This window comes from Oncorhynchus keta, unplaced genomic scaffold, assembly GCF_023373465.1.
Source record: "Oncorhynchus keta strain PuntledgeMale-10-30-2019 unplaced genomic scaffold, Oket_V2 Un_contig_22705_pilon_pilon, whole genome shotgun sequence".
In the NCBI taxonomy this organism is placed as follows: Eukaryota; Metazoa; Chordata; class Actinopteri; order Salmoniformes; family Salmonidae; genus Oncorhynchus; species Oncorhynchus keta.
The window spans coordinates 19,530-35,332 of record NW_026283018.1 but is presented as its reverse complement, the minus strand read 5'-3'; the positions used below and the strand labels follow the sequence as shown (position 1 = coordinate 35,332).

The 15,803-nt window shown below is 46.8% G+C and overlaps 1 protein-coding gene across 1 annotated transcript; it reads right to left on the bottom strand.

The window, feature by feature from the left end:
* Nucleotides 1-279: 279 nt before the first annotated feature.
* Nucleotides 280-10,710, bottom strand: LOC118383963 (synaptic vesicle glycoprotein 2B-like; the record flags this gene model as incomplete). The annotated part of the gene is made up of 2 exons (XM_052505183.1): nucleotides 10,579-10,710; nucleotides 280-1,037 (listed from the first exon to the last, which is right to left on the bottom strand). A coding segment is annotated over exon 2 (478 nt), but the record flags the coding sequence as incomplete, so codon positions are not given.
* Between the last annotated feature and the right edge of the window lie 5,093 nt (nucleotides 10,711-15,803).

Here is a 15,803-nt window from a genome sequence, read left to right as displayed (position 1 = left end):
ACACAATTGTAGATATTTAACATTGTTGAAAATACACATGCAATATGTCAAAATAAAGCTTCAGATTTCAAAAAGGCTTTAGTGTTTTCTATCCAAATCGACCAATCATATCCAGGCTTCTGGGCCTGAGTAGCAGGCAGTTTACTTTGGGCTTTTCATTCAGATGTCAAAGTACCGCCCCCTATCCCAAAGAAGTTTTAAACAGAAGAACCATTCTCAGAAGGTGTTCCATAACAACAGGTTTTATTGAGCCGCCCCCAACTTTTAACTGTGACTTACCCAGCATGCCCTTGTTGGCGTTGGATATGCACATGTCCTTCTCGGCGCTAGGCAACACAAAGCCCACCACAAATCCGTCCACGCCATCCGCCATCAGCGCCATGCCCAGCACGATAAACAGGGTCCACTGGAAACGACCGTGCCCACAGTCCTCCATGATGTTCTCGTACTGTTCTGCCAGGTCCTCCTCATCCGGCATCGCTGCTGCCAGCCTGGCCTTCTTCCTGGCCTCGGCCCTGGCCGCCCGCTGGGCCGCCTTGATCTCGTCAGGGTGGGGGATCCCCTGGTACTCTCCTTCGTACATCGCCTCTGCATCCTCATCGTGACCTTCCGTGGCATCACTCCTCGCATCCTCGTCCCCCCCGCCCTCCTGCTGGGGGAAGTCAGCCTGGTAGGGGTACTCCTGGCCTCCTCCCTCCCCGTAGGTGGGGATCTCAGTGCCCTGCTGGTTCACATTGTTCTGCCAATGGTCGTCCATGGTTACCGCTGGAGAGGGACTACGTTAGCACCTCTAGAGTGGTTGTCTGCTGGAGATACTGAGGAGGCTATAATGGCATAATTCTTGGCAGGGACTCTGTCTTGCTCTCAGTGACTTCTGATCCTTTTACTCCAGACAACTGAAACTGTTAGGTTGTTATTAATGGTGGGTTCTGATACAGTGTTAGATAAAGGCCTCAGTAGCTGTGGTGGAAGGACTCTATCTCTGGTGACAGGGCTCACTCTCCTGGTAAACAGATGTGCAAGGCCTCATGCTGGACCTGGAAGAGAGAAAACATGTTTATAATTCATGACGAGGCAAACTTCAAATGTCCTCAATTATGCCTCAGCATGACTAGGGAAATGTAGTTGAACACTTTTCATGCAAACTGTACATCAGACACCAGACAGACCTGTCCAACCTGTACATCAGACACCAGACAGACCTGTCCAACCTGAACATCAGACACCAGACAGACCTGTCCAACCTAAACATCAGACACCAGACAGACCTGTCCAACCTGTACACCAGACAGACCTGTCCAACCTGAACACCAGACACCAGACAGACCTGTCCAAACCTGTACACCAGACAGACCAGACAGACCTGTTTAGATGGGGAGAGCAGACCTGTCCAAATTACTCAGCACCAGACCTATATAGACAGACAACCTAATAACCAGACAGACCTGTCCAAACTGAACATCAGACACCAGACAGACCTGTTGGGTTGAAATGACAGACCTGTCTAAACTGTACTATCCTCCAACCTACATCAGACACCAGAAGACCCAAACGGTGTTGGGACCTGTCCAAACTGAACATCAGACACCAGACCCTGTCCAACCTATCCTCATACAGACCTGTCCAACCTGTACAAGCCCAGAGGTGTTGGGTTGAAATGGACACTAGACCCTGTCCACTATCCTCATACAGACCTGAAAGCCCAGACAGTGTTGGGTTGAAATGGACAGACCTGTCTAAACTATCCTCCAAACTACATCAGACACCAGAAGACCTGCCCACTAGGACCTGTTGGACACAAGACAGACCTGGAATGGACAGACCTGTCCAACCTATCAGACTCACCAGACAGACCTGTCCAAAAGCCCAGACAGACCTGTTGACAGACCTGTTGAAATGGACAGACCCTTACTATCCTCATCAGACACCAGACAGAAACCTGCCCAATGTGTTGGGTTGGAATGGAGACCCTTACTATCCTCATACAAGAGAAAGCCCAAGGTGTTGGGTTGAAATGGAGACCCTTACTATCCTCATACAAGAGAAAGCCCAAGGTGTTGGGTTGGAATGGAGACCCTTACTATCCTCATACAAGAGAAAGCCCAAGGTGTTGGGTTGGAATGGAGACCCTTACTATCCTCATACAAGAGAAAGCCCAAGGTGTTGGGTTGGAATGGAGACCCTTACTATCCTCATACAAGAGAAAGCCCAAGGTGTTGGGTTGGAATGGAGACCCTTACTATCCTCATACAAGAGAAAGCCCAAGGTGTTGGGTTGAAATGGAGACCCTTACTATCCTCATACAAGAGAAAGCCCAAGGTGTTGGGTTGAAATGGAGACCCTTACTATCCTCATACAAGAGAAAGCCCAAGGTGTTGGGTTGAAATGGAGACCCTTACTATCCTCATACAAGAGAAAGCCCAAGGTGTTGGGTTGAAATGGAGACCCTTACTATCCTCATACAAGAGAAAGCCCAAGGCGTTGGGTTGAAATGGAGACCCTTACTATCCTCATACAAGAGAAAGCCCAATGTGTTGGGTTGGAATGGAGACCCTTACTATCCTCATACAAGAGAAAGCCCAATGTGTTGGGTTGAAATGGAGACCCTTACTATCCTCATACAAGAGAAAGCCCAATGTGTTGGGTTGGAATGGAGACCCTTACTATCCTCATACAAGAGAAAGCCCAAGGTGTTGGGTTGGAATGGAGACCCTTACTATCCTCATACAAGAGAAAGCCCAATGTGTTGGGTTGAAATGGAGACCCTTACTATCCTCATACAAGAGAAAGCCCAAGGTGTTGGGTTGAAATGGAGACCCTTACTATCCTCATACAAGAGAAAGCCCAAGGTGTTGGGTTGAAATGGAGACCCTTACTATCCTCATACAAGAGAAAGCCCAAGGTGTTGGGTTGGAATGGAGACCCTTACTATCCTCATACAAGAGAAAGCCCAAGGTGTTGGGTTGAAATGGAGACCCTTACTATCCTCATACAAGAGAAAGCCCAAGGTGTTGGGTTGAAATGGAGACCCTTACTATCCTCATACAAGAGAAAGCCCAAGGTGTTGGGTTGAAATGGAGACCCTTACTATCCTCATACAAGAGAAAGCCCAAGGTGTTGGGTTGAAATGGAGACCCTTACTATCCTCATACAAGAGAAAGCCCAATGTGTTGGGTTGGAATGGAGACCCTTACTATCCTCATACAAGAGAAAGCCCAATGTGTTGGGTTGAAATGGAGACCCTTACTATCCTCATACAAGAGAAAGCCCAAGGTGTTGGGTTGAAATGGAGACCCTTACTATCCTCATACAAGAGAAAGCCCAAGGTGTTGGGTTGGAATGGAGACCCTTACTATCCTCATACAAGAGAAAGCCCAAGGTGTTGGGTTGAAATGGAGACCCTTACTATCCTCATACAAGAGAAAGCCCAAGGTGTTGGGTTGGAATGGAGACCCTTACTATCCTCATACAAGAGAAAGCCCAAGGTGTTGGGTTGAAATGGAGACCCTTACTATCCTCATACAAGAGAAAGCCCAAGGCGTTGGGTTGAAATGGAGACCCTTACTATCCTCATACAAGAGAAAGCCCAAGGTGTTGGGTTGAAATGGAGACCCTTACTATCCTCATACAAGAGAAAGCCCAAGGTGTTGGGTTGAAATGGAGACCCTTACTATCCTCATACAAGAGAAAGCCCAAGGTGTTGGGTTGAAATGGAGACCCTTACTATCCTCATACAAGAGAAAGCCCAAGGTGTTGGGTTGAAATGGAGACCCTTACTATCCTCATACAAGAGAAAGCCCAAGGTGTTGGGTTGAAATGGAGACCCTTACTATCCTCATACAAGAGAAAGCCCAAGGTGTTGGGTTGAAATGGAGACCCTTACTATCCTCATACAAGAGAAAGCCCAAGGTGTTGGGTTGAAATGGAGACCCTTACTATCCTCATACAAGAGAAAGCCCAAGGTGTTGGGTTGAAATGGAGACCCTTACTATCCTCATACAAGAGAAAGCCCAAGGTGTTGGGTTGAAATGGAGACCCTTACTATCCTCATACAAGAGAAAGCCCAAGGTGTTGGGTTGAAATGGGGACCCTTACTATCCTCATACAAGAGAAAGCCCAAGGCGTTGGGTTGAAATGGAGACCCTTACTATCCTCATACAAGAGAAAGCCCAAGGTGTTGGGTTGAAATGGAGACCCTTACTATCCTCATACAAGAGAAAGCCCAAGGTGTTGGGTTGGAATGGAGACCCTTACTATCCTCATACAAGAGAAAGCCCAAGGTGTTGGGTTGGAATGGGGACCCTTACTATCCTCATACAAGAGAAAGCCCAAGGTGTTGGGTTGAAATGGAGACCCTTACTATCCTCATACAAGAGAAAGCCCAAACACACTCTGGTGGTAACCAGTTAGGGTTGAAATTAGTTTTCCTGGGAACCAGCTCCATACTATTAGATGTCCTCCATTATTTTCTTTAATCTAACATGGAGACCATTATCCTGTGGTAACCAGCTCAAGTGGAGTTACATGTCATCTGGGTTGGTTAGTACCATTAGTTTTCCTGTGGTAACCAGCTCCATAGTGGAGTTGGATGTCATACATTATGGGTTGGTTAGTACCATTAGTTTTCCTGTGGTAACCAGTATGGGTTGGTTAGTACCATTAGTTTTCCTGTGGTAACCAGTATGGGTTGGTTAGTACCATTATGGGTTGGTTAGTACCATTAGTTTTCCTGTGGTAACCAGTATGGGTTGGTTAGTACCATTAGTTTTCCTGTGGTAACCAGTATGGGTCTCCTGACCCCTCCTGTCTCAGCCTCCAGTATTTATGCTGCAGTAGTTTATGTGTCGGGGGGCTAGGGTCAGTTTGTTATATCTGGAGTACTTCTCTTGTCCTATTCGGTGTCCTGTGTGAATCTAAGTGTGCGTTCTCTAATTATCTCCTTCTCTCTTTCTTTCTCTCTCTCGGAGGACCTGAGCCCTAGGACCATGCCCCAGGACTACCTGACATGATGACTCCTTGCTGTCCCCAGTCCACCTGGCCGTGCTGCTGCTCCAGTTTCAACTGTTTTGCCTTATTATTATTCAACCATGCTGGTCATTTATGAACATTTCAACATCTTGGCCATGTTCTGTTATAATCTCCACCCGGCACAGCCAGAAGAGGACTGGCCACCCCAGGGAGTTTTCATAGCCTGGTTCCTGTCTAGGCTTCTTCCTCGGTTTTGGCCTTTCTAGGGAGTTTTTCCTAGCCACCGTGCTTCAACACCTGCATTGCTTGCTGTTTGGGGTTTTAGGCTGGGTTTCTGTACAGCACTTTGAGATATCAGCTGATGTACAAAGGGCTATATAAATACATTTGATTTGATTTGAGTACTGCTCATTCAATGTGCTGAGCCCCATGTCTCGTCTGTGACGCCATTTTGATGTCATGTGAAGCAATAACGCAGAGATAATGTGTGGTCACTGGATAACTGACGTGTGTTCTCTGATTGAACCAGGAGTCTTCCTGTTCTGTAACACTGACAGAGGTTACAGGAGTCTGGCCTTTTCCTCCAATGTGTCTAGCCAGTGTCTGTCTGTCTGTCTGTCTGTCTGTCTGTCCGTCCGTCCGTCCGTCCGTCCGTCCGTCCGTCTGTCAGTCAGTCTGTCAGACCCAGCATGTTTCTTTATGGCTCACAGGATGACTGTCACTCCCTAGTCTCTCACGAAGACAGACAGAGAGTACGGAGAGAGAGTGGGCGTACAGCCAGAGTAGTTCCTGTGTGTACTAGTTGACACCGGTAGCAATCCTCTCTGTGTGTGTATGTCCTCATGACGGATTAATCCAGATTAAGACTGCATAAACGTAATTCTGCCTTCACTGTCCTGTATCTTCCTATAGACACTCCCTGTATCCACCAATATACTTCCCCTTTCCCCTGTTTCCACCTCTAGACTTCCCCTGTGTCCACCTCTAGACTTCCCCTGTTTCCACCTCTAGACTTCCCCTGTGTCCACCTCTAGACTTCCCCTGTATCCTGTATCCACCTCTAGACTTCCCGTGTGTCCACCTCTAGACTTCCCCTGTGTCCACCTCTAGACTTCCCCTGTGTCCACCTCTAGACTTCCCCTGTATCCTGTATCCACCTCTAGACTTCCCCTGTGTCCACCTCTAGACTTCCCCTGTGTCCACCTCTAGACTTCCCCTGTATCCTGTATCCACCTCTAGACTTCCCCTGTCCCCTGTTTCGACCTCTAGACTTCCCCTGTTTCCTGTATCCACCTCTAGACTTCCCCTGTTTCGACCTCTAGACTTCCCCTGTTTCCACCTATAGACTTCCCCTGGTCCCTGTTTCCACCTCTAGACTTCCCCTGTGTCCTGTATCCACCTCTAGACTTCCCCTGTGTCCTGTATCCACCTCTAGACTTCCCCTGGTCCCTGTTTCCACCTCTAGACTTCCCCTGTGTCCTGTATCCACCTCTAGACTTCCCCTGGTCCCTGTTTCCACCTCTAGACTTCCCCTGTGTCCTGTATCCACCTCTAGACTTCCCCTGTTTCCACCTCTAGACTTCCCCTGTGTCCTGTATCCACCTCTAGACTTCCCCTGTTTCCACCTCTAGACTTCCCCTGTGTCCTGTATCCACCTCTAGACTTTCCCTGTTTCCACACCTAGACTTCCCCTGTGTCCTGTATCCACCTCTCGACTTCCCATGTCCCCTGTTTCGACCTCTAGACTTCCCCTGTGTCCTATATCCACCTCTAGACTTCCCCTGTATCCTATATCCACCTCTAGACTTCCCCTGTATCCTATATCCACCTCTAGACTTCCCCTGTGTCCTGTATCCACCTCTAGACTTCCCCTGTGTCCTGTATCCACCTCTAGACTTCCCCTGTTTCCACCTCTAGACTTCCCCTGTGTCCTATATCCACCTCTAGACTTCCCCTGTTTCCTGTTTCCACACCTAGACTTCCCCTGTGTCCTGTTTCCATACCTAGACTTCCCCTGTTTCCTATATCCACGTCTCGACTTCCCGTGTGCCCTGTTTCCAACTCTATACTTCCCCTGTGCCCTGTTTCTACCTCTAGACTTCCCCTGTTTCCACCTCTAGACTTCCTGTAGGTCCTGTTTCCACACCTAGACTTCCCCTGTTTCCTATATCCACCTCTAGACTTCCCCTGTGTCCTGTTTCCATACCTAGACTTCCCCTGTTTCCTGTTTCCACCTCTAGACTTCCCCTGTGTCCTGTATCCACCTCTAGACTTCCCCTGTTTCCACCTCTAGACTTCCCCTGTTTCTACCTCTAGACTTCCCCTGTTTCTACCTCTAGACTTCCCCTGTATCCACCTCTAGACTTCCCCTGTGTCCTGTTTCCACACCTAGACTTCCCCTGTGTCCTGTATCCACCTCTAGACCTCCCCTGTTTCCACCTCTAGACTTCCCCTGTGTCCTGTATCCACCTCTAGACTTCCCCTGTATCCACCTCTAGACTTCCCCTGTGTCCTGTATCCACCTCTCGACCTCCCCTGTCCCCTGTTTCGACCTCTAGACTTCCCCTGTTTCCTGTTTCCACACCTAGACTTCCCCTGTGTCCTGTTTCCAACTCTATACTTCCCCTGTGTCTGTCTGTCTTCAATGCCATATCACTCTGCAAGGTTACCCTACAACGTTAGAGTCTGTCTTCAATGCCATTTAACTCTGCAAGGTTACCCTACAACGTTAGAGTCTGTCTTCAATGCCATTTAACTCTACAAGGTTACCCTACAACGTTAGAGTCTGTCTTCAATGCCATTTCACTCTGCAAGGTTACCCTACAACGTTAGAGTCTGTCTTCAATGCCATTTCACTCTGCAAGGTTACCCTACAACGTTAGAGTCTGTCTTCAATGCCATTTCACTCTGCAAGGTTACCCTACAACGTTAGAGTCTGTCTTCAATGCCATTTCACTCTGCAAGGTTACCCTACAACGTTAGAGTCTGTCTTCAATGCCATTTAACTCTGCAAGGTTTCCCTACAACGTTAGAGTCTGTCTTCAATGCCATTTAACTCTGCAAGGTTACCCTACAACGTTAGAGTCTGTCTTCAATGCCATATCACTCTGCAAGGTTACCCTACAACGTTAGAATCTGTCTTCAATGCCATTTAACTCTACAAGGTTACCCTACAACGTTAGAGTCTGTCTTCAATGCCATTTAACTCTACAAGGTTACCCTACAACGTTAGAGTCTGTCTTCAATGCCATTTAACTCTACAAGGTTACCCTACAACGTTAGAGTCTGTCTTCAATGCCATTTAACTCTACAAGGTTACCCTACAACGTTAGAGTCTGTCTTCAATGCCATTTAACTCTACAACTTTACCCTACAACGTTAGAGTCTGTCTTCAATGCCATTTCACTCTGCAAGGTTACCCTACAATGTTTAAAAAGCAACTCCCATTTGAAAAGCAACCCTCTGAGAACTACCAAACCTCTCATAAATGGACCTGGTATCGATAATGATGAGACAGACGTAAGGTAGTGTGGGATGGCTGAAAACACACATGGAGTGGGTAGTGATGTCATCAGAAGGAGACAGTTAGTTGAGGACACAGAGCCAATATGAAGGGCATGTTTGTCTGTGGCAGTTCTAAATGTTCGCGTAGAATGTGGACATGTTTGGCAGTAATGGAGGAAGTGTCCTACTGAAACAGGAAGTTCACGCTGAGCTTAACAAGTCCCTGATGGCGTGGAGAGGTCAAAGGAGATTCCTTCTACTTCCCTCTACTGGAGTTCATACTGGACACGGAGAGGTCAAAGGGGAATCCTTCTACTTCCCTGTACTGTAGTTCATACTGGACACGGAGAGGTCAAAGGGGAATCCTTCTACTTCCCTGTACTGGAGTTCATACTGGACACGGAGAGGTCAAAGGGGAATCCTTCTACTTCCCTGTACTGTAGTTCATACTGGACACGGAGAGGTCAAAGGGGAATCCTTCTACTTCCCTGTACTGTAGTTCATACTGGACACGGAGAGGTCAAAGGGGAATCCTTCTACTTCCCTGTACTGTAGTTCATACTGGACACGGAGAGGTCAAAGGGGAATCCTTCTACTTCCCTGTACTGTGTACTGTAGTACTGTAGAGTCCTTCTGTAGCACAGTTGGTAGAGCATGGCGCTTGTAACGCCAGGGTAGTGGGTTCGATTCCCGGGACCACCCATACGTAGAATGTATGCACACATGACTGACTGTAAGTCGCTTTGGATAAAAGCGTCTGCTAAATGGCATATATTATTCATACTGGACACGGCACATTGTCAGTTAGATCGTCCACTACGTCCCCTTTGCGCCTCCTCAACGAAGTCATTCTTTTCTTTAAGCAGAGAATATGCATGTGGCAGATGATTCTATTGGAATGGCCGTGACGTCATAGCTTCTGTTTTTATTGTGATGTAAATGACCATATGGAAATCAACGAGGTATTTCACAGTTCATCAAGCTCATATCCAACTGTTATATCAGAACGGGACGTCCCATCCTGATGTGACGTCATAGCTTCTGTTTTTATTGTGATGTAAATGACCATGGAAATCAGCGAGGTATTTCACAGTTCATCAAGCTCATATCCAACTGTTATATCAGAACGGGACGTCCCATCCTGATGTGGCCACGGAGTGAAATGCAGTATTACCTTTCCTATTGGAAAGAATATCGCTTTATACCATTAAAATATCACACTCCCCCAAAAAAAGTATTTCTTATATATATGAAGAAGACCTCATTTCTCCTCCTAGACTCTGAGTTTACAGCTCGACCGACACAGCACTGCAAGGAGAACAAACATGGAAATAAATGGTCTCTTTAGTTTTAAGGATCAGTGATGTTATTCCAGCAGTACCTGTCCTCTTCACTGCAAGGAGAACAAACATGGAAATAAATGGGCTCTTTAGTTTTAACGATCAGTGATGTTATTCCAGCAGTACCTGTCCTCTTCACTGCAAGGAGAACAAACATGGAAATAAATGGGCTCTTTAGTTTTAACGATCAGTGATGTTATTCCAGCAGTACCTGTCCTCTTCACTGCAAGGAGAACAAACATGGAAATAAATGGGCTCTTTAGTTTTAACGATCAGTGATGTTATTCCAGCAGTACCTGTCCTCTTCACTGCAAGGAGAACAAACATGGAAATAAATGGTCTCTTTAGTTTTAACGATCAGTGATGTTATTCCAGCAGTACCTGTCCTCTTCACTGCAAGGAGAACAAACATGGAAATAAATGGGCTCTTTAGTTTTAACGATCAGTGATGTTATTCCAGCAGTACCTGTCCTCTTCACTGCAAGGAGAACAAACATGGAAATAAATGGGCTCTTTAGTTTTAACGATCAGTGATGTTATTCCAGCAGTACCTGTCCTCTTCACTGCAAGGAGAACAAACATGGAAATAAATGGGCTCTTTAGTTTTAACGATCAGTGATGTTATTCCAGCAGTACCTGTCCTCTTCACTGCAGAACAACTCAACATGTTAAATGGGACGTCATTTCATTTGACTTTCAAAGGTGAAATAGACAACACATTACAATAAATTCTCCCCCACAAAAAATCAACCAAATATTTTCTTACCAGGCTTGGCATATTCCCTTGGCATTAAAGTCAATCAAATAATTATACAGAAATGAGATCCAATATCCAGGGAAAGAGAGTTGTAAAGGCAGATTCAACATATCAGTTTATCTATCAGCCGGCAGTTTTACAGACCAGGGGATTAGTCTCCAACGTCATGACCCCCCCCCCACACGCACACACACACACAAACACACACACCCCATCCCTCCCCACACAGGCCAGCCAGGTTATACAGCTACAGGCTCCTCCCCACACAGGCCTCCACCCTCCCCCTGCTTAACAACTTGGTACAGTCCAGCCAGGTTATACAGCTACAGGCTCCTCCCCACACAGGCCTCCACCCTCCCAGTGCCTAACAACATGGTACAGTCCTGCCAGGTTATACAGCTACAGGCTCCTCCCCACACAGGCCTCCACCCTCCCCCTGCCTAACAACATGGTACAGTCCAGCCAGATTATACATCTACAGGCTCCTCCCCACACAGGCCTCCACCCTCCCCGTGCCTAACAACATGGTACAGTCCTGCCAGGTTATACAGCTACAGGCTCCTCCCCACACAGGCCTCCACCCTCCCCCTGCCTAACAACTTGGTACAGTCCAGCCAGGTTATACAGCTACAGGCTCCTCCCCACACAGGCCTCCACCCTCCCCCTGCCTAACAACTTGGTACAGTCCAGCCAGGTTATACAGCTACAGGCTCCTCCCCACACAGGCCTCCACCCTCCCCCTGCCTAACAACTTGGTACAGTCCAGCCAGGTTATACAGCTACAGGCTCCTCCCCACACAGGCCTCCACCCTCCCCCTGCCTAACAACATGGTACAGTCCAGCCAGGTTATACAGCTACAGGCTCCTCCCCACACAGGCCTCCACCCTCCCCCTGCCTAACAACTTGGTACAGTCCAGCCAGGTTATACAGCTACAGGCTCCTCCCCACACAGGCCTCCACCCTCCCCCTGCCTAACAACATGGTACAGTCCGGCCAGGTTATACAGCTACAGTATGAGTGGGTGGGTAGCCAGACGGAGGGGTGGGCTCTATAGGTGGTCTAGGAGGATCGCATATCAGCGTTTTATCAACGTATCGGACTGATGGCCAGACTCTCAGGATCAATGAGTCAGACTAACAGGTACAACAGTGTTCGCCTCTCTCTGTAGGCTCAAGAACCAGGCCCCAGAGTTCCTCAAATACAGACCACAACAGCTCAACGCAACAGGGTCTACTGTGAGTTTACTACCCCTTCCAGCCTGTCAGTCCCCATCCCAGCACCCCTCCAGCATTGGGACTTGGTATGTCCCCCTATGGGACATCTTTACACCGAGTAGATGTCTTCACTGACATGTTCAACCTCTCCCTGACCCAGTCTGTAAAATCTCAATGTTTCAAGCAGAACACCATAGTCCCTGTCTCTATGACCACCAAGGTAACATGTCTAAATGACTAAAGCCCCGTAACACTGACATGTCCAAACTCTCCCTGGCCCAGTCTGTAAAATCTCAATGGGATACTGGAGTGATGGAGGTAGATATGTATAGGGGTAAGGAGACAGGGATACTGGAGTGATGGAGGTAGATATGTATAGGGGGAAGGAGACAGGGATACTGGAGTGATGGAGGTAGATATTTCGTATATACTGGAGTGATGGAGGTAGATATGTATAGGGGAAGGAGACAGGGATACTGGAGTGATGGAGGTAGATATGTATAGGGGAAGGAGACAGGGATACTGGAGTGATGGAGGTAGATATGTATAGGGGGAAGGGGACAGGGATACTGGAGTGATGGAGGTAGATATGTATAGGGGGAAGGAGACAGGGATACTGGAGTGATGGAGGTAGATATGTATAGGGGGAAGGAGACAGGGATACTGGAGTGATGGAGGTAGATATGTATAGGGGGAAGGAGACAGGGATACTGGAGTGATGGAGGTAGATATGTATAGGGGGAAGGAGACAGGGATACTGGAGTGATGGAGGTAGATATGTATAGGGGGAAGGAGACAGGGATACTGGAGTGATGGAGGTAGATATGTATAGGGGGAAGGAGACAGGGATACTGGAGTGATGGAGGTAGATATGTATAGGGGGAAGGAGACAGGGATACTGGAGTGATGGAGGTAGATATGTATAGGGGGAAGGAGACAGGGATACTGGAGTGATGGAGGTAGATATGTATAGGGGGGGAAGGAGACAGGGATACTGGAGTGATGGAGGTAGATATGTATAGGGGGAAGGAGACAGGGATACTGGAGTGATGGAGGTAGATATGTATAGGGGGAAGGAGACAGGGATACTGGAGTGATGGAGGTAGATATGTATAGGGGGAAGGAGACAGGGATACTGGAGTGATGGAGGTAGATATGTATAGGGGAAGGAGACAGGGATACTGGAGTGATGGAGGTAGATATGTATAGGGGACAGGGATACTGGAGTGATGGAGGTAGATATGTATAGGGGAAGGGGATACTGGAGTGATGGAGGTAGATATGTATAGGGGGAAGGAGACAGGGATACTGGAGTGATGGAGGTAGATATGTATAGGGGGAAGGAGACATATACTGGAGTGATGGAGGTAGATATGTATAGGGGTAAGGAGACAGGGATACTGGAGTGATGGAGGTAGATATGTATAGGGGGAAGGAGACAGGGATACTGGAGTTATGGAGGTAGATATGTATGGGGGAAGGGGATACTGGAGTGATGGAGGTAGATATGTATAGGGGAAGGAGACAGGGATACTGGAGTGATGGAGGTAGATATGTATGGGGGGGAAGGGGACAGGGATACTGGAGTGATGGAGGTAGATATGTATAGGGGGAAGGTGATACTGGAGTGATGGAGGTAGATATGTATAGGGGGAAGGGGGATACTGGAGTGATGGAGGTAGATATGTATAGGGGGAAGGTGACAGGGATACTGGAGTGATGGAGGTAGATATGTACAGGGGGAAGGAGACAGGGATACTGGAGTGATGGAGGTAGATATGTATGGGGGAAGGAGACAGGGATACTGGAGTGATGGAGGTAGATATGTATAGGGGAAGGAGACAGGGATACTGGAGTGATGGAGGTAGATATGTATAGGGGGAAGGAGACAGGGATACTGGAGTGATGGAGGTAGATATGTATGGGGGAAGGGGACAGGGATACTGGAGTGATGGAGGTAGATATGTATAGGGGGAAGGAGACAGGGATACTGGAGTGATGGAGGTAGATATGTATAGGGGGAAGGAGACAGGAATACTGGAGTGATGGAGGTAGATATGTATAGGGGGGGAAGGAGACAGGGATACTGGGGAAGTGATGGAGGTAGATATGTATAGGGGGAAGGGGACAGGGATACTGGAGTGATGGAGGTAGATATGTATAGGGGAAGATGACAGGGATACTGGAGTGATGGAGGTAGATATGTATAGGGGTAAGGAGACAGGGATACTGGAGTGATGGAGGTAGATATGTATAGGGGGAAGGAGACAGGAATACTGGAGGGATGGAGTTAGATATGTATAGGGGGAAGGAGACAGGGATACTGGAGTGATGGAGGTAGATATGTATAGGGGGAAGGAGACAGGGATACTGGAGTGATGGAGGTAGATATGTATAGGGGAAGGGGATACTGGAGTGATGAAGGTAGATACAGTATAGCACAAAGTGAGTACACCCCTCGCATTTTTGTAAATATTTGAGTATATCTTTTCATGTGACAACACCTAAGAAATGACACTGCTACAATGTAAAGTAGTGAGTGTACAGCTTGTATAACAGTATACATTTGCTGTCCTCTCAAAATAACTCAACACACAGCCATTAATGGCTATATTCCCATGTTATTACCTGGTACTCCCTGTATATAGCCATGTTATTACCTCCCTGTATATAGCCATGTTATTACCTGGTACTCCCTGTATATAGCCATGTTATTACCTCCCTGTATATAACCATGTTATTACCTCCCTGTATATAGCCATGTTATTACCTGGTACTCCCTGTATATAACCATGTTATTACCTCCCTGTATATAGCCATGTTATTACCTGGTACTCCCTGTATATACCCATGTTATTACCTGGTACTCCCTGTATATAACCATGTTATTACCTCCCTGTATATAACCATGTTATTTCCTGGTACTCCCTGTATATAACCATGTTATTACCTCCCTGTATATAGCCATGTTATTACCTGGTACTCCCTGTATATAGCCATGTTATTACCTCCCTGTATATAGCCATGTTATTACCTGGTACTCCTGTATATAGCCATGTTATTACCTCCCTGTATATAGCCATGTTATTACCTGGTACTCCCTGTATATAGCCATGTTATTACCTGGTACCTCCCTGTATATAGCCATGTTATTACCTGGTACTCCCTGTATATAGCCATGTTATTACCTGGTACTCCCTGTATATAGCCATGTTATTACCTGGTACTCCCTGTATATAACCATGTTATTACCTGGTACTCCCTGTATATAGCCATGTTATTACCTGGTACTCCTGTATATAGCCATGTTATTACCTGGTACTCCCTGTATATAGCCATGTTATTACCTGGTACTCCCTGTATATAGCCATGTTATTACCTGGTACTCCCTGTATATAGCCATGTTATTACCTGGTACTCCCTGTATATAACCATGTTATTACCTCCCTGTATATAACCATGTTATTACCTCACTGTATATAGCCATGTTATTACCTCCCTGTATATAACCATGTTATTACCTCCCTGTATATAGCCATGTTATTACCTCCCTGTATATAACCATGTTATTACCTCCCTGTATATAACCATGTTATTACCTGGTACTCCCTGTATATAGCCAAGTTATTACCTCCCTGTATATAACCATGTTATTACCTCGTACTCCCTGTATATAACCATGTTATTACCTCCCTGTATATAACCATGTTATTACCTCCCTGTATATAACCATGTTATTACCTCCCTGTATATAACCATGTTATTACCTGGTACTCCCTGTATATAGCCATGTTATTACCTCCCTGTATATAGCCATGTTATTACCTCCCTGTATATAGTCATGTTATTACCTGGTACTCCCTGTATATAGCCATGTTATTACCTGGTACTCCCTGTATATAGCCATGTTATTACCTGGTACTCCCTGTATATAACCATGTTATTACCTAGTACTCCCTGTATATAGCCATGTTATTACCTGATACTCCCTGTATATAACCATGTTATTACCTGGTACT